This window comes from Parasteatoda tepidariorum, chromosome 1, assembly GCF_043381705.1.
Source record: "Parasteatoda tepidariorum isolate YZ-2023 chromosome 1, CAS_Ptep_4.0, whole genome shotgun sequence".
NCBI lineage: Eukaryota > Metazoa > Arthropoda > Arachnida > Araneae > Theridiidae > Parasteatoda > Parasteatoda tepidariorum.
Genome location: NC_092204.1, coordinates 104,132,595 through 104,157,165, shown reverse-complemented (window position 1 = coordinate 104,157,165; position 24,571 = coordinate 104,132,595). Strand labels below are relative to the sequence as shown.

At 31.0% G+C, this 24,571-nt stretch overlaps 1 protein-coding gene across 7 annotated transcripts in view; it reads left to right on the top strand.

Moving 5' to 3' along the window:
* LOC107454875 (oxidative stress responsive kinase frayed) overlaps positions 1-24,571 on the top strand; it is a 150,832-nt gene that overhangs the window by 83,666 nt on the left and 42,595 nt on the right. Inside the window, exon 1 of one of the 7 annotated variants that reach the window (XM_043052977.2) lies at positions 20,820-21,286. The exons of the other annotated variants lie outside the window; for them this stretch is intronic. Coding sequence (XP_042908911.1) covers positions 21,240-21,286 — 47 coding nt within the window. The 5' untranslated portion in view covers positions 20,820-21,239. Of the gene's footprint in view, positions 1-20,819; positions 21,287-24,571 lie in introns of those variants that run through there. 7 annotated transcript variants of the gene reach the window in all.

The following is a 24,571-nucleotide window of genomic DNA, read 5'->3' as shown; positions in this document are numbered from 1 at the left end:
TCCAACTCGTCTAGATCATTTTTTAAAATACGTAAACTTTCTAATATCTGTTTTGTACTAAAACATCTCAAAAAGTTTCAGAAATATTCCAACAATGACATGCCAGAATTACTGAAATATTTCAACCTAAGATCACATTTCTTAGAGTTTTAGAGAGTTTTTGCGAGATTTTCAACTCATATTTTCGCGGCGTATAAGAAGTTGATATAATGTAAATTTTAATATAAGTTTACCCATGGTTTGATTCCGCTAATTTCAATTTAGGCATAAGACGGTGGCAGTTATAAAATCTTTTAAACATTACATTTTTATCATAAAATATTGTTATAAATGTGTTCAGATTTGTTATAATAATAACTCTATTATAAAATAATTAGTACCTTTCTTTTCAAAAAAACTATTCTTCTTTCTTTTTTTATTATTGGTAAGACTTAGAATTTCATAGCTTTAATTCAAATATAATAAAGAATAATACTAGCACCTGATGTAGTTCTGTCCTGAAACTAAAACATAAAATAAATGCATGCTTTTTATCTTTAAAAGCATAAATTTCACTTATGTAACCACGAGTATTTCTTAAAACGATTCAGAAGTTGTGCAATTCGGATGATTGCTAAGTATGATTTATTTAACATATGTTATGTTATATATATTAATAAATATTAAGAATTGTAACAAAAAATAATAGAGCTCTACTACAATTCATGCAGCATTACTATAACATTAAAAAATATATTTACAATTTTTGTGCATTTATCTTTTTTATGTTAATTTCTTTGGTGAAATATTACTTAATAGTTTAAAAAAGTTTGAGTCGTTTTTTATATACTTCACTACTTCACGTAAATAAAAAGTTGAAAAAAAATCTTAATTAGACTTGTTATTAAATTAAGAATAGCGGAAAGAAATTATTCCAGTTTATTTTAAGTTAATTCTACATTACGTAAGCTAAAATAAAACAATTATTTGTGTTTATTTATTTATTTTGCATAACTATATTTTTTTCAAAGGAACGTAAGACCTCCTATTAAAATAATATTTCCACTTCTGTAAAGAAAATGTAGAACGTGCTGTAAAGATGATGATTACGACCCCTTCAATAAAAAAACGACTCAACAAAACCATGAAATAAAAGTATATATGGTATTTCATTTATTTAAGTTATAAGTTCAGGTTATTAGTTCCTTAAGTGCTTCATTTTCTATTTTTAAAATATCAGTTGTTTCAATAATTATTTCATAAAGAGAAGGAAAAACACTTATAAATAAAGAAACTCGGAAATTCTGCAAAATTAATTTCATACCGTATTATCGGAAACAGAATTACGAAATAAGTATCTCAATTTATTTTTTCTTCCTTGTATGGCTGTTTTATATCTTTAAACACTTAGGTTCAGCTTTTTTTATTTTTTTATTTTGGAAAATTAATTTGACCAGTTTGTACCATAAGTGGTCAAAAGCAATAAACTCTTTTATATTTATTGTTAAACTCGTCAAATAAGTATACAGAGGAAGAAAAAAAACTTAAAATAACATTTTAAAAAAGCTTCTCAGAAAAAGTGTCTTAATAATAGTCATTACCATAAATTCAACTTGAAGAAACTACTTTATTACTCTAAATCTAATTCAAAATTTAAACCAAGTTAGACGTAGTGTTTATCTTGAGCCATAAGAGTACTTTACTAAACTAAACTAAAAACTTCAAACACTAAGTTGAAAACTTCAAACACTAAACATCCGTAAATATTTCTCTAAAACTGCGCAAAATCAAATATCTTTCCATTTAGTAGCTTTTTCGTTATGGGAATAAGTTTTGCGAAACATCGGTGGGGCCAGTAGTTTTTTTTTTTTATTAGAATGTAATAGTAATAATAAAAGTAGTTAAATAAGTATGAAAAATGTATAATATTTTTTTGTAAATAATCGTTTCACTTTAATGTTATAGAAATAGCTTTTTCATATTTCGCGTAATTGTTCGAAATAATTGTTCTTGTACTCGATGGTATAAATTATGTTTTTAAATTACCGTTACTATTATATATTCTTTAATTGTAGTAAGTGTAAAAGAATAATCGATGGCCCTACATAGCTAAAATTCTAATCAAAGATTTGCGCTTTCTTCGTCTAAAATCTTTTAGCACCGCTCTTTAGCTGCTGACCTTGACTTTATAGGGACAAACTAACCATCATTGAGGGAACTCACCAGCATTTGCATTGCGTGGAAAGGAAATCCTCAAAAACCTCCCGCCAAAGGGCAATCTAACCCATGATCCGTTTACCAGTGAGGAAATAAACTCATGTTTGTGAAAATTGCAACACCATGAAGGACTTACGCGAGTGTGCTGAAATTTTCAGGAACTGCAAAGTAGAGCATGATATGCAAATGATTAGAATTTCAGACCCGTAGAGCATGCGCATGCTGAGCAGCGCCCTCTGAACGGCGGATGGATCCGAATAAATAGACGACTGTAGCCAAGCGAGTATGGTTATCGGTGGTTATCTGCTAGTGGTAAATGTTAGCTTAGTCATTACTTATGCCTATTCGACGAAAGGGAGCGAGATTTCAACAACTTACGGAGTTTAAACGGGGGAGAATCATCGGCCTTCGTGAAGCTGGATTATCTTATCGTGCAGTAGCCGCTCGTGTGCAGCGTAACAGCAGCACAGTGATGCGTGTTTGAAAGCAGTGGATGGACGAGTGTCGGACAACTCGGAAATCCGGGAGTGGACCCTGAAATGTCGCGTCAGCTCGCGATGATAGACACATTCGGCGTTGCGCTAACGGACCGTACGGCTCCCTCTAGACAACTGGCAGCACGGTGGTCAGTAGCTACAGGTGTTTCATTGTGTGCTTTATCAATTCGTAGACGTCCGCTGCAGCGTGGACTGCGAGCAAGGACTCCTTTATACAGGATCCCCCTCACGCTAAACCTTCGCCGCCTGCGGCTGCAATGGGCCAACCAGCATAGGAACTGGCTTGCTGATTGGCAGCGTGTCGGTTTTTCTGACCAATCTCACTTCAATTTGTGGTACCATGATGGCCACATTCGTGTCAGACGCTATGCCAGTGAACGCCATCTTCCGAAGTGTGTTATCGAATGCCACAGTGGACGAACACCCGGGGTTATGGTCTGCGGTGACATAGCATATCACGGACGATCTCAATTGCTACGAATTGTGGGTAATCTGAACAGCAACCGGTACATCAGTGAAGTTCTACTGCCCCAAGCTGTTCCCTTCCTTCAAGCTTTGCCAGGTGCGGTATTTCAACAGTACAATGCCCGCCCTCATATTGCTAGGACTGTTCAATCCTTCCTTTCATCGTGACAGGTACAACTTCTGCCTTGGCCGGCGTATTCCCCGGATATGTCGCCGATTGAACATGTGTGGGATTTCGTTGGTCGGCGTCTCGCTCGTAATCCTCGTCCTGTTGCTTCTACAGACGAACTTTGGGTACGCATACAAACAGTATTGAATTCTCTTCCTCAGACAGACATTCAAAGTTTGCTTGACTCCATGCCATGTCGTGTAGCAGCACTTATTGCGGAGCGTGGTGGTTACACAAAATACTGATTTCGATCTCTTGTTATTGTTTGTTTGCTTTGAAAGTTTAATCATTTATTTGTACCACTACCACTCAACTGTGTATTAAATTTCATTCAATTATGACGATTCCTTCATGGTGTTGCAATTTTCACAAACAGGAGTTTATTACGTTACCGCTGTGGTCGGTGCAAGGCGGGAGCTGAATTCGTATCAATCAGCCACTGCTGGGGTTCGAATCTAAGTCACCTTATTGGGAGGCAAAAGCTCTATCCCCTGAACCACCGTGATTTAGTGTATTTATGTTTTTATTTTATTTTATAACTGACATTGAACAGCCAACCCAACTCTGAGTTGGCTATTTATTAGCACTTTAAAAAAGAAAAAAGAAACCTATTAAAAATAATTATTATATTTTCAACCAACATAACCAGAACTTTTTACTATAACTGATTATGAAATTATTTCCAAAATTTCAATGTCATAAATAAAATTACGATGCAAAATCCTGGAAAAAAAGAAATATTAAAAAGATTTTGAACTAAAGCCATCAGAAAAATTTTCTAAGTCAAAGACATTATTCTACACAGTGGACGACTTTTAAATTGGCCTCATTTAAGTCATGATCATGGATGAAAAATAAATTCCTCTAAGCTGATTATAAAATAGAATAATGCGTGTTTTCTAATCCCTGACATTCAAAGTAGAGGAAAAGAAGAAGAGGTAATTAAGATTGGGGAGAAAAAAAGACATTTGCGATAATCACTTGATTTATTTTTTAAAATTTTTATGAGAGTTAAAAATAAACTAGAAGGCACTCTTTGTTCTTTAAACTAATTTTAAAGCAGTTAAGTAAGACTAATTTTAAAAGGGAAGTTAATTTTGTATTTTAAGTGAAGTCGTGTTTTTGTGAGCCAAAGACTTAATGTTCATCTTCAAATTAAATAAAAAGAAAGAAAATTCACGTCACTGATGTGGATTTATAATATGTGGATAAAAAATATCGTATATATTGTAAAAATATTTTTATATTAATTATATATTTTCCGTAAGTTTTATCACATTACTTTATTTAGTTTTTAGCTTTTTTAATTATCCATGAAGAAATATAATACGCAACCTTCTCTAATAAAACCGAACTTTCATGAATTTCGGAAAGTAGTTCAGTTAATAAAACTTATTGTTTATGTATTCGATCCTTGTAGCAGACTAAACAACCGTAGTTTATGCCCAGCATGCGTGTCAAGTCAGTAGCGGCTGAAAATGCTCTCGTTGGCGGTGGTATTAGAAACAGGTATACCAGATTAGGCACTGTCCTCGTCGTCTGATTGTGGTCAAAATTACTACCCTATCCATAAATCCTTTTGTTACTAGGACCGTATTAAGGCGGTGCCTACTCGATGCCGTGTGTGTACGAGAGCCGTATTTAGCCGGCATCCACGCGATTCCTTTGAGTGCTAGCCGGCGTCAGTGTGATGTCGTTTGATAGCTGACCCAATCTACTTCAAATTGCCACTGACTTATAATTCATTGACCCATATTGCATGAATGCCACTAAAAGTATATTTTGAATGCGTCTGATATGTTTTGTAAATTGAAACAAACTTCTTATGTGTGTAAGATTTAGGTGTGAAGTATTTGCTTGGTACGAAAGTAAAACATAACAAAAAATCTTCCTTGAAGCGTTACAAGAAATTGAGAAACAGTCAATTTTTCAACGTTTGCAACATTTATTTGGAGCTTTTTTAATTTGTTTTATAAAATATTTTTACATTCTTACCGTATTTTTACATTTTAAAAAATACAGAGACTATCAAGAAAAATTCTATTCTCTAACGGATTGACTGTTTCAGATATTTAAAATCAAAATAATGTTACACTCCACAAAAAAAAGAACTCTGTGTAGTACTTTAGAATCAAAGAATATTGAAACCTATAACCGTTACTGAGAAATATAGATATCAGAAAGTTCCAAAAATACGTAAGCTTACGTCAAAATGTTCAGGAATTGAAAGAAACATTACTGAATAAATAAAAAAATTAAGATTAACACTTAACAAGAAAATCAGTACATCAACTTATCGAATCATAATCAGCTTAATGTGCACCACGCACTCGCGGCATAGTGTATCACTCAGTGCGTCACTTCAGCGGAATGAACCGTCATAAGAAAGGGTTTAAATAATAAAAATAAAGCCTTGAATAAACAGAGCTAGGTGTGCTTAGCTATGCTTGAGTGAAGTGTTATGCGTAATAGGTTTAACTTGTATTTCATAATTTTAACAAAAAATCGTTCAACTTTAAACTTTGAACCCTATAATAATGTGCCAATTTGCTATATTCTTAATAAGATATTTTATTTTATAACCGTAGTTGAACAACCGACTCAATGTTTTGGGTTTACGACTACTAATGTTCAACTGCGTAGCCATGTAATTTTTAAACCAATCCAGGAGACAAGGGAACTCCTGGGTCAACTATTGCCTTCGTGGAGGACTTTTTGATGGAACTAATCCGCATTTGCGTTACATGAAGTGCAAAACTCTAAAACCTCCCACTGTAAGTCTAACGGAAAGGGGACTCTAACCCGTGATCCGTCTACCACTGAGGAGGTTAGCACTGTGGTCGGTGCAAGCCGAGTGCGGAATTCATATCGACCAGCCATCGCTGGGATTCGATCCCGGGTCCTCTCCTTAGGAGGCGATCGCGCTATTCCCTGAGTCACCACGGAGCTTCATAAGATATTGAATTTTGTCCCTAGTTCCGTCCAAGTTGTGCCATATTATCATGCAATCAAATTTAAGATGTGTGATAATATGGTTCGGTTTCCCGTCTTATAAAGTTTCAGAAAAGATGTTATGGTTGAACACTCTCCGAAATTTCGAACAATGCGGGATAAATTTTTATATTTGTGACCCTCACCTTACTAATGTAAAATTTTGAGAGCTTAAGTCAAGGAAATTCGGATTCTAACTCGCAGCTTTTTTTTTCCGACTGAACGTATTTTTTAGATATCTTTTACACTTATAAATTAAGGTAAAAAATAGCCAAATTTTACTCATTTCAATTTACGTTTTACTCATTTCTTGTAAATTTAGCAAAGATCTCACTTTTGTAAAAACAACGGTATTTTGACTGACCGGGTGATTTGGCTTTCTCTAGAGAAAAATTATTTAAAAAAAAGTAATACAACAAATTAAATTATGCTTTTTAGCGATACCTGTCAAATACTATTCTTCCGATCAACTAAAATAATCTCGTCGATTAAATTCTTAATTCAGACTCGTATCAAACCTAATCTTTATTAAAATCAATGCAATTGCCAAGAGCATAAACTACAAAGCCAAGAGAATGAACTCAAATGTACCTTTAGGCCTATAATCTAGTTGTAAACACTCGTGAATTATGGTAAGAAAACAAATAATTTTAACGCATCTCAATTTATGTGTTACGTATTTCTCGTGAATTTAACCAAGATCTTAATTTTTTAAGAACAACGGAATGCAAAATAAATGAATACATTTCAAATACTATTCATCCGATGAACTAAAAAGAGCTCTTCAAATTTAAATTCTTATTTCAAGCACGCATCATACATAAATCTTTATTAAAATCAATGCAATTGCCAAGAACATAAACTACAAACCTATTGAACTCAAATGTACCTTTAGTCCTGTAATTTAGTTGTAAATAGAGGTTTTCTTTAATGTAAATATGAGTGAGAAAAAAATTCTTGATTGAATATAATTTAACTAAATGGTCTTATTGTTTCTACAAACAATGGAAGCTAAAAGAGGATGCATTCATTCAGTAATTTAAAAAAAAAAACTGTTTAGTCTTTCTCTCTTTTCCTTCGTGTTTTTCTCCTACGTTTACCTTTTTTCGTATTTTATTGTTTTGCTGTCAAAATAAGTATTTTTAAATAAAATAAAAAATGTGGTTGTTTTGATTCTAAACTAACATGCAATTAAAGTTGCAGAGCTTTAATGAGTAAAACATGTTAAGTTACATAAGTGAAAGAATCCGCTTGAGAACTTTAAGAGCTTATAACTAACTGTTTTGCAATTAGTATGTTGTTTACAAAACAACTTTTTCTGTTTAAAACCTTCGTAATAACTAATGTTTTTTATTTGCATCAGAGAGAAAATACGAGATTTGAGTATTTTCAAAACAACACTTAACATGTTCTTCCACTAAGCTCCTCAGTTATGCCTTGTTGCACTTACAAAACATCTTTAAAACCACCTTTCTTAAAATCCTTGTTGGATAAATTAATGTGTTAACAGTGTTCCTAAGTTTGAAAAATCGAGTGTTTTCAAAATATTACACAGCATTTTCTTCCACTAAACTCTTTGGTTATGCTCTGTTGTATTTAATCCATCACATTTAAATGACGTGTGTTTATTTTCATTCAGAAAAATTATTTCATATAACTATTTTAGACTGAAATAAAATTATAGTTTTTGCAAAATACACGCATAAACTTTTAGATGCTTTCAGATAATGAGAATCTAAAATATAAGTTATTAAATTGCACAAATTTAAAACCTTCGACACAGCATTTAAGATACCGATTATTTTATGCAGTTTTCGTATTCATGAGAAATACAGCAGGAAATCATGCTGCTTACAAATATAATTTCATTGGAATCGTGTCTTAAACAAGTAGTGTAACACGCTGTTTACAGGACCTCACCTAAAATATAACAGTACGCATGTACCACACTGGTAAATATGACTTCCAGCGTTGAAAGCCGATATATATCAGATGCGGGTGGCGTTATACTCGTTTATACACATCCTTCATAAAGCATCGGTCTCTGTCGCTTTCATGTGTAATTGTTTAGGGGAAAATTACAACGTAGTATATGGATTCCACAAAAACCTTCCATGATTAGACTGAAACTCTATCTACATCTCTGCTCTGTGCAAGTTAGAAACAATTTACCAATCAACCAGTCTTCGTCGATTTTCGAGTCTGGGGACTTATCACCTCAATGCAAGAATTAAAGCAAATTTCATAACTTTATATTTTTGAATGAGTATGCTCAAAATATATTAAAATATTTATTTATTTATCTTGATTTTTGACCTTTCAAAAATAGTACAAATCATTTTTTCGAACAATAAAATAAACGTTTATCTTTTTTTGAAAAAATAAGTAATTCAAAAAACAAACCGTGAAAGTTTTAAAACTTTTTGCCATAATTAAATTTTCCACTTTCTTGAATATTTATACAAGGCTGCCAACTTTCTTTACTTTGAGAGAAAATTTCTTCGAATTGTAAATAACTCGAAAGTTCATATGAAACGCCATCTTGCATGAACTCTCTCGCTTTGAAGCTTTTAAAATATTGGCAAAATTACAAAAATTCTGAAAGCTTTAGTTATTAATAGTATACTACTCTATAAAATATTTTGCAAAAAACCGTAGTAGTTGGCAGCTCTATCTATCCGTCCAAGTTATCGTAAATTTTTATATTTATGTTATTTTAATCTTTAGCATATAATACTGATACTTTAAGGAAAAAGATAACAGTAAGCCATTCTTGAATTTAAAAAAAAAATTATCTGTTTTTTTTCGCAGAGGATTCCAGGGGATGACTCGTATGCATTATTGCAAGCATGCAATTATATAAATTGGCGACTGTTTTAAAGTTATACAATAACTGCGATTGGCACAAATAATAATTCAAACAAATCATTTTTCCTTCTAAAGAAGTTGAATTCATTTTATTGTGGTTCGTGTTTGCCAAAATTCAAATAAATAATTATTAAAAAAATTTACCTAAGCAATTGGGGAAATGTTGCAAATGTTCAAAAATGCAAAAATGAAGGTTCAACATCGGATAAATTCAAGATTGGGGATACCATCTAAATTATTTACATCACGTAATTTTATTTTGCTAAAGGACTAAAAACTATTCACAAAACAATTTTCTTGACAATCATTGTAATTTTTTATTAAGAATTCTAGATTGAAGACAATTATTTATTGAGGAAATTAAAAGATTCAGTATAAAAATTCGTAACTGGATATTTTTTAGGGTAAGTTTATTTTTCATTAGCAAAATACGGACGCGACTAATAATAATTTTTATCATTGCTCAGTATTTTATGAATTATATATCCTGTTATAAAAGTGAATTTCTTACTTAAATAATGCGGGTTCTTTTATTGACTTATCCAGCGTGAATTTACAATCATTATTTAACATAGATTTAAATGGAATTCGTGATCAACAATTTATTATGATTAGATTATTATGATGTGATTTATAATCATACCGTAAATAAAAACTTTTATGACTCGAAAATGTTATCGTTAAAAAGAAAAAAAATATCTTTATAAATGAGAAGGTTCAAATCACGGAAGAATAAATAAAGGACGAGAGTTTTTACTTGTATTTTTTTTTTTTTCAACTTTAGCTTTCTATTTTTCCTTTTATTTTTGTTTTTACTTCTTGTGTATTGTTTTTATTTCCTCCCGTGATTTTATAACATGTAAGCTAAAAATTAACACAAAAATAAAAATAAATGAACTCATCTATTGCACCTAGTTTTATGTGATTTTCTTGAATAAAAAAAGGACACTTTTATGGCTTGTTTTCTTCGAAATGACACGACCATTAAGGTTTTAAGAAGGCGTGTTTACCTCCATACCCCATTCACGAGTTCTTCGTCTTTTGAGTTAGTTTTGTTCGAAATTATTAGTACGGAGTTGGACGTTCCTGCTTCAAATCTACCTAAAAGAATAGGTTGTTCACCCACGGTTATAAAATAAACGGCATGGCTTAAAATGAAACAATATTATATGCGATGTTGCAATGGTTAAGACACTATGCCATTATTGTCAGAGCTGGGTTCCATCTCCAGTTGACAGCTTGAATCCCATATAGATTCAAATGAATGGATACCGTCTTGTCTGAGAAGTAAAAGTGGTCGGTGCACAATGCCAATTACATTCGCAACCATCATGCTATTGGTCTCAAAAGTTTGAATCATTAACCTTCACTTCACCATTGGCTGATAAACTAACTGTTGCAGGTGTGTAACAGTAACAGTTCAATAAAATTCTGTTTGTTGCCTATGTAATCATAACTTTCCTCGCGCTTATTTGAAATGAAAATTCCTTTTCTTTAAAAATTGTATGAACTATAAAATAAATAAGAAAAAAAGAGAATTTGAAGGGAAACGTTAGATGTGAATAAAATATGAAAAGAAAATAATGGATTTGGTATTGAAAAGTTGAGTAAATGTAGTGGTTTCGAAATGATTTCTTTCAATTATTCGAAACTCAGCGTGCGTGGATTGTAATGACAAATCTAAAGAAAATTGTAACATAAAATCGATGAGATGGAATAAAATATGAGACATAGAAAAACAATTTAATATTTCTACCTGCTTTTCTCTTAAGCGAGGTAAAGCTTTTATGCTACATCTTCTTACTCCAAAGTTCAGAGGGTACAGAGATTTTTGTGTTAAAAAAATATAAAGATTTTTATTTTATAACAAAAAATATTTAATGTTAAAGTTTTAAAAATTTTCTTGTTATCATTTTGATGAAAAATATGAAGACTGTTTTCATGTTTTAATTGTATTTATGGCTGTAGAAATTTTCAAAAAGTCCATCTATTATAACTATTTTTTTGCTCAAAATAACTACAAAGTCTTATTACTTGATTAAGAACCTTTCTTCGCTTTAAAAGTATACAGATTGGAAATAACAGTCGAGATGCTTCAAGCGCTCAAAGTTGGCGCACATTTTCAAAACTTGAAACATGGCGACTGTAATTCCACATACCTGCTGAATCTGATGTATACTTTTGAAGCGAATAAACGTTTTTAATCAACTAATATCTTACCACTTTAGTTTCCTTGGGATTATTTATTTAATTACCAAAATTTATGATTAAAGAGTCAGAGTTCTTGATTTATACATCTCTGTTTTAAGATAATAAGTGTTTTTAGTGTTTAAGTTTCAAGATTATTTTAGTCACCATTTTCATTGAAAATAAGCAGACTCATTGTTAGTTTTTTAATGTAACTCAAAGCGATAGATTTTTAAATAAAAAAAAATTTCTTTTATTCTCTTTAAAAATAACATTTATGAAGATAACAGAAACACCGAAAGAGTTCCCCAATCATAGATATTCGTTTAAAGATAGATTCTTATAATAAAAAATTCTTAGTGCTAAGGTTTCAAAATTTTATGAGTCGCCACTTTGATTGAAAATATAAAGAAATTTATGTGTGTGTGTGTGTTTTTACTGTACTCAAATCGGTAGGTTTTAAAAATATTTTTTATTCCCTTTTTTTTTACTTAAAAAAACTTCCAAGCTGTCTGATTAAAGAGTCCTGACCTAAGTTCCTCATTCATAGATCTTTGCTTTAAAATAGCAAATCATTTTTAAGTTTCAAGACAACAACAAAAGGTTTTTATTCCAAAGCGTTTATCTTTCTTAGGTTTCAAGATTGTTTATTTTTAGTTATTATTTCGATTTAAAATGCGAAAACTTATTGTATTATAGTAATCGTACCCTAGGTGGTAATTTAAAATAAAATAAAATAAAAAATAAAAAAAAATTTATTTTAGCTCTGAAAACTCCAAAACAATCAAATTTTTAAAAAGAATAAGTTGACGCAATCAAAAATAATAACTTGCTAGAACAAAATACAATTAAGAAATTTTTTTATCATAAATAGACGAAATCTGTAATAATAAATAAAGAAAATCTTACGACAAATATCATAATAAATCGACGAACATTTACGAGTTATTACGCCTATACTCACCATAGTGGATACTAATTCCACTGATACAAATTGAACACAAAAAGTAAAAAACGCTGAAAATATCGAAAAATTGAAAATCTTTTTCTTCTTTAGAAAAAAACTGCGTGTTTTTAACAGCGTTTTTTAAAGCTCTTTCGCCATGAAAAATTTTAAAAAATAAATTAATTGATTAATTAAATTTTAAAAAAAAAAATAGTTAATGTGCTTTGATGCAAAATTATAATTGTAAACTAGGTATTTGCATACAAGAGTATGACATTTCTAAATGTACAAACCAGACTAAAATTTTATTCGCTACTATTTTCATAAAAAAATATAAACAATTTTTAAAAATATCAAGTGATGCAGTTTAAAAAACACTTCATGGTAACAAAAACCATAAAATATGTATAAAGTGAAAAATTGAAACAGGCTTATTGTTGAGTAATATTAATACCAACAGTAGACAAATTTGCAGTAAGGTCTCAATATCGTCCACATGTCATCAAAAATCATTAAAATAGAAAAAAATTGCAGTCATGTTCTCATACTTTTAATAACACTTCATATTTATATTCTGCTGCCTTTCGGCATTTAAATACTATTTGTTGATTGGGTAATCGCACTTCAAGAAGAAGACCACAAATCCCATGCATGTGACGTCACCTCCATCTGATTGTTTATATGGAGTGTTAAAGTCGAGCTCTCCACATATGTCAGGATGTTAATTAACGTGAAGTTGATTAAATACATCACCGTATCGCACATCGAATTTGTTGAAATATAATTCTTTCTCGTCTTTTAACTAAGATTTATTATTTGTTTACGTATTTTGTTGTAACCAGGATATATTTTTGTTTCGTGTACCTGGAAACTTCGATGCATAATTAGTTTGTTTGTGTTCTACACGGCTTTGTGTCTGTCTTTGTGTTCAGTAAGAAATATATCGTGAAAGAATTGAAATCTTCGTCAAAGAATCTTTGTGTAAGAATATAGAATGTATCATTTGAGACAGAGAGGGCTTGGCTTTCTCGAAATAGAATGAAAAGAATAGTTGTTAGCATAACAAATGTCACGTTTCAACAACCCATCAGGATCGAGATACCTCCACTACGTCACATGCGGGTATCCCATTGCAGCCCTAGTTTATGAAACTGTGTTTTTCGCCGATTCTGTTACAGTGTCTAAAGGCCTGTTTAGACGATCCAATTTCTTGGACAGAGATTGATTGATATTGATGGAAACTTGTTTTGCTTTGAGCTTTGATCGTGTAAACAAACATCCAAGAACTTGGTCCAACTTCTTGGACGATAGTAGAGCATGTTCTACTTTCCATCCAAGTTTTTTCTCCCTTAACCAATCAGCGTCATAGGTTTTGTGACGTCAACAATCAGGTAGCCAATTATGTCATCTTCTTGTCTGTTTTCATATATTTTAGTCCAAATAAATTGATCTGTTGCGGTTTATTTGTGTTATTATGATTTTATTTGAATTTATTTAGTAATTTTAAACTTATGTAAGTATTATTTTAAAATGTTGAATGTGAACAATGCGCATGCGCAAGTTTTTCTTTCAACGAATCAGCGACATTCAAGAACTTGGATAGTGTCAACGAATCATCCAATTTCTTGGACAGAGAAATCCGTCCAATTTCTCGGATTCAAGAAATTGGACCGTGTAAACAGGCCTTAACTTTGACGCTTACTTGCAAGCTCTATATATTCGTTCGCCCATTGCGAGATAGCGAATAGAAATTTCGCGACCTGATGCATACTATCTTGTCGTAAAAAACTATCTGGGTATTAGAATGTACAAATAACTTAAATGTTTTTAAGTTATAGGCCATATTTAAATATCGCCCTACTGGCGATATTTTCCAGCGTAGAATCTTATCAAAATCAGTAAATAATTTTCAAATTTTGCAGATTTTTCATGAGACCAGTATACATTTTAAATATTTAAAAAATTCGATTACGAACGTTTTTCATTTTCACAAAATTGCGGCTTTTCTTCATATTGATGTTTTGTGCCATTTTTGACGCTTATGACAGAGAGTGCTGGACTAAAGATAGTTCTACATTGTTAACAGTCATGAATAACTGTTGCAAACTCACAGCAGTTATGAAGGTATTTAATTACAGAATTATGAGAATGAGAGTCACTCTATGTGACGACAAAGCCATCGAAAAACAGCCTTAACAAGCTGGAGAACAGATGAAGTGCCAACCCCCATTGCAAAAGTCGAAGAAGGAGTCTTAAGATTTCACTGCTTTAATCTGCCATACGAAATGAACAATGAAAGTGCCAGCAATAAGACACGTGGTGGTTATTGCCCATTACGCAATTTTCTGTAATTGTTCATGGTTATGAGAGATTGTGTGTTATTATATAACCAGTTATGTTATTGCTTGTAGAGTTACAAATATTTATAGATTGAGCCATGGTGGCTCAGGGGATATAGCATTCGCCTCCCAATGATGTCACTCCGAATCGCAGTGGTGGCTGGATACGAATTTTGCTCCAGGTTTGTATCCACCACAGTGTTGACGTAAAATATTCTCAGTGGGCGAACTGTAATAGGTTTGCGTGGTTTTCCCTTCCTTGTGAAGAAAATATGGGTTAGTTTCCATGAAAAGTTCTCCACGATGGCTACTTTGTCCCTCTACTTGATCCAGGACCCTCGTCTTCTGGATTGGATCCAAAATTACAAGGCTACGGAGTTGAACATTGAGAGTCGTTAACTCTGAATTGGATCAGCTATTCAATGCCGGTTATTAAATAAAATGCTTGTAGATATTTAGATTCTAAACGTAGAACAACTGGACACTGGTACCAATATAGTAAAGTGTTGATTAACAGCTAAAAAGAAAGAAAAAAAATCGAAAACGCCAAACGCACAAAAAGTCATAAATATCCTTCTTTTTTTTATCCCTCTCCTAAACAATTTCCTCTGTTGGATATTTAGCGTTTTCCACTTTTAGCCCTCAATTAATTCACCAAATCAGGAAATGTTCATGCACATTTCCAACTGCACTACCATTTGATTTATGACTTAAACAGCTTCAACAATCATATAATTTTTGCGATTAATTAATTCTTATAATTAATAAACTATTGTTACATTTAAGTAAACAGAAAATAAAAAGATTTCTCTTTATCAAATTATGCATGATTTCGTCCATATTTCCTACACAATGCAAAAGTAAAATAATTATTTTCCTCCTAATCGAAAAAGGAACTGATGCTGAAAAGGAAATAAATTGATTTCGATTAATCATTGAAATTACGTTCATCTTTCTCTTTCATTTAGTTTTCTCCAAGTGAATTTGTTCTTTTTCTCTATTAATAATATCCAATATTAGAATCCTTCCTCAATCGAGCTTATGGTATTTAATTTATCAATTAATCATAGACTGTTAGGTAAATCCGATTATTGTAGGTAAAATTTCAATCTTTTACTACGTGAAAAATGATCAGAGTTTCCTTCCAAGACATATTTACAAGCTTCGATAAAAAATTGATTTGCAAGTTGATTGTTATATATTGCTTTAATAATCTACACTTATTAACTTTGAAAATAATCCTGTAAAAAATCTATGTTTTATTCATTGCTAATTCTTTCATTTAGGTAAGAATTTGGCGTTTTTTCTACAATAAGTAACCATAAAATCTACCTCGTAAATATATAATCGAATTTTTTAATTAATCGTAGATTATTAAATAGATTAGAATACCTAGTCCTTGTAGAGAATCCCTACACTTGACGGGCAAGGTATGAAAGGATTAATATTTCGTAAATTTTCTAGCCATTCTATAGAATCTCTAAGGAAAAAACTGCAAGGAATGACTGCGCAATGAAAATAATATTTCTCACTGTATTTTTACTTTTCCTAAAAATGTCTGACATTCTATAGAGTGGCAGCCTTTCGTGGATTAACAGTAAGAAACATAATTTTTCTTACTTGTCTTTTCCAAAACTATTAAAAATAGTTCTACTTTTTAAACCTTTTTTTTTTTTTTTTTTTGGATTTACAATGATAGCCGCAAATCCAATATGAATTAGTTGTTGAACGACGGATATAAAATAAAATAAAATATAGGTTCTCAAAACTAATTGAGTGATGCAATCTAGGAAAAATAACATTTTGGTAGTATATTAAATATATTTTTAATTTATAATTTTTTAAGTTTTCATTAAGATATTTTCAAATGTATTTTTTTCTTCAAACATGTTATAAAAACAAATAGCATGAGAAATCTTATTAGATATATTACAAATTTCGCTATACGAGATTTTTCACGATATATCAGTAGAGTGAAATTACGATATATCAGATTTTTTGTTCCGTAACATGTTCCTGTAAAAATAGATTTTACGGTAAAAAGTACCTTAATTTGATCCCGAATTTTTTACTGAGTCGAGAATAAAGTTGCGTCATCCAGTCTAGAAGTAGTCCTGTCTAAGAAAGAAGTAGAATAAGGATTGATAAAATACGTGTTTATTAATTAAAGTGTAAACAGGACGTAATTGAGAGAAGCAAACTTTAATCGTGAATTTTACAATGTTTGACGTCAATTTTTTAAAATAGTAGATTCCTCCCTCACAAATGCATACCTGCCCAATTCTTCAAAAGTTTGATGTCTAATAAATAGGGGTCAGAACAATAGTTTTACATCGTAATACTGTAGTTCTCGCTCTGTCAAAAGCATTTGCGCACTCGCTTGACTCTCTAATACAGAGGTCGCCAAAGTGGTCTATATAGACCCCCAGGGGTCTATTTAACAAAAGCGGGGGTCGATCTGATTCAGGGGGTTGAATGGGGTTCGATCCGAATCGGAAGGGTCGATTGGGGGTCGAAGAAATAACAGTTCTTAATACGCGAATCACACTTACCTAATTGAGTATGTAAAATTTGTGAATTTTTTTATGATTGACTTAGTATCAGTTTCTTTATCGAACATAAATTAATAAACGTATATTTATTCGGGTGAAACAAGTATTTACGTACCAGTGGCACGAACTCTGCACTTCTTGTTTATAAATCGATGTGCCCTTGTCCAAATATCACGTGTTACAAGCATTGACGTTACAAAAGCAAATATCCTACGCAGTTTCAGTTATCTTTGCAAACTGTGTTGAATATTTGCAGTGTCATTATTAAAACTTTTATATCTATACAATTCATCTTCAAAAAATGAGCGACGATTTTAAACTGCGCTATGTTGATTTGGAAAACATTTTAATAATAAGCAAGTTTTGGACAAATATAAATATAATGTGAATGTGAAAATATGTAAAACTTTAAAAAATAGCTCAGTCATTCATGCTAGCATTTCAAAGTACCTATATGGTTGATACCGGTTTCAGTCACGTAAATTCAATCTTAACTAAGTACAGAAATTAAATGTGGAGTTTTGAGGGAATTTAAGATTAAAATTGACCAATTTTGAACCCAATATAGCGAACCTTGCAAAAAAACACCAGGCACACCCATCTCGTTGATTAAGAAGCAATAAATCTGTAGTTACTTTACTTATTTCTTCACAAAACTATTGTTACACAATGTTTTACTATTACTTTAATAAATGTTTAAAATCATAAAATAAATGTACAAACACAGTATCTAATAGAGTTTTATTTTAATTAACAGAAAATTACTTTTATGGGGTTGATGGAGATTTCGAAAAATTATATAGGGGTCGATGATCAAAAAAGTTTGGCGACCCATGCTCTAATAGTTTGATGTCAAATGAATAGATGGCAGCGCAATATTTTTACATTGTCACACTTGAAACGTTACGATTGCTCTTGTTTCCCAGTGGCGCTGTCTATGGCTAAGAATTCGACTTCCGTCTCACCCATGCGTCACACCCATTTATAGGGCTGACTGATTCTTCCATCCATTCATTCATCCGCAGATGTAATTTTGACTTGAACGAGAGAACGATCCATCTCCAATTCAGTACCTCCAGAGGTATAATTTGTTATGGGAACAGGGAGGACTTAGTGATCCGGCAGATTTAACGTGCACCAGTTGCCATTTATTACACGGGAAGTCTTCGGTCGACTTCTATACGAACTCCCACTCTCACGAACGTAAGTCCAGCGCCCTGTCAACCAAGGCTATTCCGGCCCCTATTATTTATCTCTGAAACTTAAATGAAAGTTTTAATTAGTTATTCACACTTTCTGAGGTTGCTTTTCTGTGATCATTTGTTTTAAGCTTTTTGGCAAAAATAGCCCACTCATACAAGCTTAATTTATATAAAATCAGAAATGCGTGCCATTTATTTAAAATTCTCTTTAGAATATTTATAAATCTTTGCTGAAACAATATTGATCATTTCGCTACGATAGTTAATAATAGTTTCTCTGTGTGGCACAGAAAACTTGTAATGCTGCAGAATTTTTAGCATCTATCAAGGGAATGGAATAGATAATAAACTAGATAAACAGTTATCAAGCGTTTCAAAGATTCGATTTTGTAAACTATGTACCAAATCTAGGACCATTGCATAGAGTTAATCAAAATTTGAACATACATATCTTACATAAAAGACTGAAAAGCTGCAAAATATATAAATAACACGCATTAAAGAATGTTTTACTTCTTCCGTTAAACATAAGGGAAATATTTGTTCTACAACTCATGCATAAATCCTTTTATAACTTGGTCGCGAAGATATTCGCATTTGTAAAAGACGACTTCTATATAATAGGAGGATTTTTATCTTGACTGTAGCGATAAAGATTGAAGTACTAGATGTATTAAATTTTATCGAACTGAATAATTTATTTAATATACAGTGTATATTTAACTTTAGGGACACTCAAGCTATTGAGAATGTTTAAATAAGAGATTGAACTTGAATTTTAATACTTACTACGAAGCAAGTAAAGTTTCAGAGAGAAATTAAATATTAGTTCAAATACTTTTTAATATTAAAAAACAGTGTAAAAATATGAGTTTGTTTCAATTTTTTTTTAAAAACACTTTAGAAAAATTATTTATTTGAGTGTGCAAAAAAATTATTAGTATCTAATTGTTGTCGAAACATATGTTTTGACAACATCATGATATCATGATGTTCATGTTCATGATCAACATCATGATATCATGTCCTCAAATAAGCCTGTTTTCGTTAATATGATAAATCTCTGAAACCATAAAGTTTGATTTGCATTGCTTATTTTCAACTACGGGTTATAGTTTAGTGAATGCCGAATTCTGATAAATGTTCTTCCAAATGAAATGTATTTTAAAGCAAAGTGTGAACATTTTTGAGTTAAAAAGCTCATTTTTCGCTCACCCAATCAAATGTATTTTGAAACAACTTAATAGTAAGGTTTTCATAATCACACTATTGTGAATGTGAACTTTTATTAAAAGTCATTGCTTTCCTATCAAATCAAATGTCATTTAAAGCAAGGTTTTCGTAATGTCATTATTATAAATGTGTGTATTTCAAGCTTAAAAATCATTCAAATGAAGTATTTTTTGAAGCAGGGTTTTTGAGAATCCTTTTATTGAAAATGTTTACCTTTCAGGTGTACTTTTCACAACACCAAATCAATTGTATTATTAAGCCTATTTTTCATAACCCCTAACATTGTGTGTGTGAATACTTCATGCTGGAGAGTCAATTTTTCACCCATCAAATTAAGTTTATTTTGAAAGAATTTCAGAGCAAGGTTCAAAGCAAAGCAGAAAAAAAGTATATTCACGTCTCATACCTACGATTAGCTTGTCACGGAGATTCGAAATTTTCAACTGGTGACACTTGCTTTTTCATCGAAACGTAATCCTTGCTGCAAAAAAATTTTTTTAAATAAAAATGAAGCTGGTAACGTGTTTACATTTGCAAAAAAGCTGCTCTAAGCAGAGATGAAAAAAGAGCAATTTATAAACTTTGACATAGTGGTCACGCTCTTATGACAGCGGCAAGAAAGATAAATGCTCTATGGCTTGTATTCTGCAAAAACAGCATACATGTCATTGGGCATTGAAAATGTTCAGCATCACCGCTGTTCGAACTAAATAATATTCTGTAATCGTAAGCGTGAGGGCGGATCAAACCTCATTCAAAATTTTATTTCGTTCTCTCGAATTGTATTACAGCTTGAGAGTCGTGTGAAAGCAAAGTTATTTCGTAATCACCCTAAATTTCTTTCTTTACTCATGATGCCTTTTTAATGATTGACCTTACATTTTGTAACATACATTAAAGAAAGAGGGAAAAAAACAGTATCGCAACTGTTTGGATATTACCAAGTAAATCTACACTACAATGAAGATGATCCGAAATAAAATAAAAAATAAATTAATAAAAAAAAAGATAACACCCTTATCTTCAGAAATATTCAAAGAATTTCTGCACAACTGGAAAAAAAATTACAAAAAATAATGGGTAAAAGTAACGTAAAGTGTGGAATTTCTATTCAAATTACAAAATTTTATCACCTTTGTGGAAACGATTTCTCCACCAGTTCGCAATCTCATCTCTTTTACATTCCATGCGTCTCGACTTGACTTCTTTTTTATTATTATCTCAGTCACATAACCTTTAGGGTGTGACATACCATAGTTCATCTACTCGTTTTATGAATTCATTAATTCCGAACATGTAAAATCGCCGTAGGGGGTTCGGAAAAAAAAAGAACATTTCAAAGTTCTTATTCGAAACGAAAGAAGAGTGGGGTGAGGAAGGAGGTAGGCTTAAACACATACTGTAATCGTTCTGTTGATTATATTGCGGCTATTGCAAAGCGAAAAGGCATCTTGAAGATAATCGCGAAAGGGCTTATTTGTGGACTTTGGAAAGTCGTAATTTTCGTCTCAGGTGTGTTTTTTTCTGAGTGAGGGTCGTCCATTTCGTTGTTTGTCTGTTTCGGTGATTGGCAAGAGTCATCGGCGACTGGGATATGATGTCGCTGCACTTTTCAGGACATCTCATTGAACATGGTCATCAGTAAGTGTCAACGCCATTTTGTCTCATACTAGTTTTACTCGTTCCATCTGGAAATCACTTTTCAACAAAGCTAAGTGATCAATGATATTTTATATTCACGGGATCTAAAAAACCTGCAGAAGTTCGAGAAAATTTTTAGATTTAAAAAAAAAGCCAGGAAAATTTCTAACTTTTGAAAAAAAAAATCACGAAGAAGTTTAATTTTTAAGTCTAGATATCCTAATATTTTTTTATTAAAAGGATCATGAAATCCTGGAGAAGTCAAGTTAATTTTCCAGGTCTTAGGAACAATCAAAGAAATTTTTAATTTTTGAAAAAAAGTCACCAAAATATTCAATTTCCAAATCTAGTTACCCTAATATTTTATATTCCATATTACCATATATTTATCTAGAACACCTGGAGCAGTCAGGGACATTTTTCAGAGCCTAGAAAAAGTCTGGAAAATTTATAATGTTTAAAAAAAAAATCACAAAATTTTTTTAATTTCTAAGTCCAGATACCCTGATATTCTTTTATTAATGGTATCTAGAAAACTTGAAAGAGTGAGTGAAAAATTTCAGACCGCAGAAAAGTTAAGGAAATTTTTAATTTCTGAAAAATGTCACGAAAATGTTTTATTTTTAAGTCAAAGAATTTTATATTCCCTGGGGAAAATAGAACTTTTTTTTAACCAAGTTTTAAATCTATATTCAGCATAATATGAAGAAAACATATATTTCAGTCACCTTTGCAATTATTTTACTCTAATCCTTCCTTGTAATCAGAGAAATTTTTTTCTAATTTGCTTAATTGGTATATAATTAAAAAAAAAACAAATTAAGTCTAATTTGTTTCCCCAATTTGTACCTATTTAGTAAAAAAAATATTGATGTATTATGTTTCAGTAAATATAGATAATAAAACTAAGAGTGTAGTTAATAGAGCACTATTTAAATGCGTGTAAAAATAGCATAAAACCGTCAACTGCTGAACTTTAATATTTATTGTATATTCTCTTTTAATTTTTTCTATGAGGAATATGTTAAACCTACGTAGATTTTTAAAAAATAATTAAATCTTAGATTTTTATTTTTTTTTTAAGGAAAAGAGCCAGAAAACGTCTAATATTGTTAAGTATATGTTCTTAAAATTAAGTTTAAATTTGTATGGTTGATATTTTACACCATTTAACATTTTACTAACTAATAAATGTAAGGTGATAATAACTGATTCTGGAAACATCAGAGAAATTTCGCCCAGAATTTCCCCAGATACCCTGTATAGTTCAAGAGAATATTGGATTTTCAACTTATAATTGTTTTAATTTGTGGAAGAAATCGTTTATCACATTTTGAGATGAAATTTCTCTGCTGAAAAATAATAAGCATCAAAATGTTTCGAAACACATAATTAAGAAATATATCGATTTTAAGATGAAATTTATGCAATGGGAATTCAGACAAATTCAAGATAAAGATTGACTAATAATAACCTTAGTAATACTCATAATAGTTATATAATAATAGTAATAGTAATGTAATATAATATTAGTAAAATAATCTTAGCGAAAAGTAATTTTACAAAGTAATATATTCTGTTCTGTAATGTCCTAGAAACTTAATCTGGGATTAACTTCTATATATTAACTTCTTAAGTACTTTTTAATCTCACTATTTAATTTCAATATAATAAAAAGAGTGCATGCTGTTGTTGCGACTCTTAAAATCTTTTAAAGTATCAAGTTATTTAGTAAATTAAATTTTATAATTCCAAAACTACCCAAACATAAAACTATAGAAAAATTTATACCATAAATATTATTAAAGCAAAGTACTTTAATTCGCTTGTTTATAAAACCTGCAATAAAATAAGTTATATTCTTAACGTTATTCTGGTTTTTTATCAAGCATATCCTCACATAATAATTTTAAAGCAGTATAACATTGCTTCATTTTCTCCAGACCCATTATTATATTTTATTTTATAACCGTCGTTGAACAGCCGACCCAATATTTTGGGTTTCCGACAACTCATGTTCAACTCCGTAGCCTTGTAATTTTGAACCCAACCCAAAAGACAAGGGAACTCTTGGATAAAGTGTTGGGGAAAATTTGCCTGCGTGGAAGACATTTTTGATGGAACCAATCCGCATTTGCGTTAGATAAGGAAGAAAACTACGAAAATCTCCCATGGTTAGCCTGACGGCAGGGGGACTTTAACCCATAATCCGTCTATCACTGAGGATATTTTACGTCAGAATTGTGGTGGTTGCAAGCCGGATGAGGAATTCGTATCCACCTGTCCTTGCTGGGATTCGAACCCAGTTCACCTCATTGGAAGGCGAACGCTCTATCACGGCTTCCCCGTTTTTATATCAATGAAATTTTATGAATTTATAATAACATTAAGTTATTCTCTGGCAAGTTTCAATAAGATTACGTATTTCGCTTGTTTATTTCCGAACAAAAAGTAAAATGAAATCTCTCAATAATAACTGTAATTTTATTCCTAAAAAATTTTATTTTAATTATTAAGTATCAATTCATAAATTATATATTTGATGAATAATTATATAAATTAAATTTTGAAATATAATTACACATCAATATTAAAAAATTTTCTGTAATGGTAAATACTGGCAAATTTTAATGTTGATGATTAATGTGTGATCAAATATATAGTACCATGTATTCAATTTATAAATTCAATTACCGCAACAAAATTACTTCGTTCATTCTTTTTTTCACATTTCAACTATAATGAAATTTCGCATTGACTTTTTTTTTTCCTTCCAAAAATGCTGCGTGTTTTATAAGACAAACAATTTTTCGCATTTTTCGAACTACAGAGAAAACGGAGAGAAATAATATAAAAACTTCTTTTTATTGTTTAAGAGAAAATGTTAGCGTTAATTGAGTTTACTAAAAATAGTTTCTTCTTACGAAATTTATATTTCTCGCACACATTAATATTTTTTTTTTCTTATTTGCGTGTCTAAAAGTGAGAAATCGTTGTAAAATATTTACCTTTATTTCTAAAAAGCAGCAATCGTTAACGAAAACACTAAATACCATTATTTTCTACCGGTTTTTGTATTTTATTTCTATCTTAGTGAATATCGAATTACAAGAAAAAAAGTGAAAATATCAAAAAATCGGGAACTATTTACTTGTAATGAAATACTAAAACAAAGCTTTTTGGATTGAATTTTACCTATTTCTTTATTTTATTCAGGAAATTCGAAGAAATCTTTTTTTTAACAGGATTTTTATATCAGTAAAGGAAAACTTTTTCACTATTCGA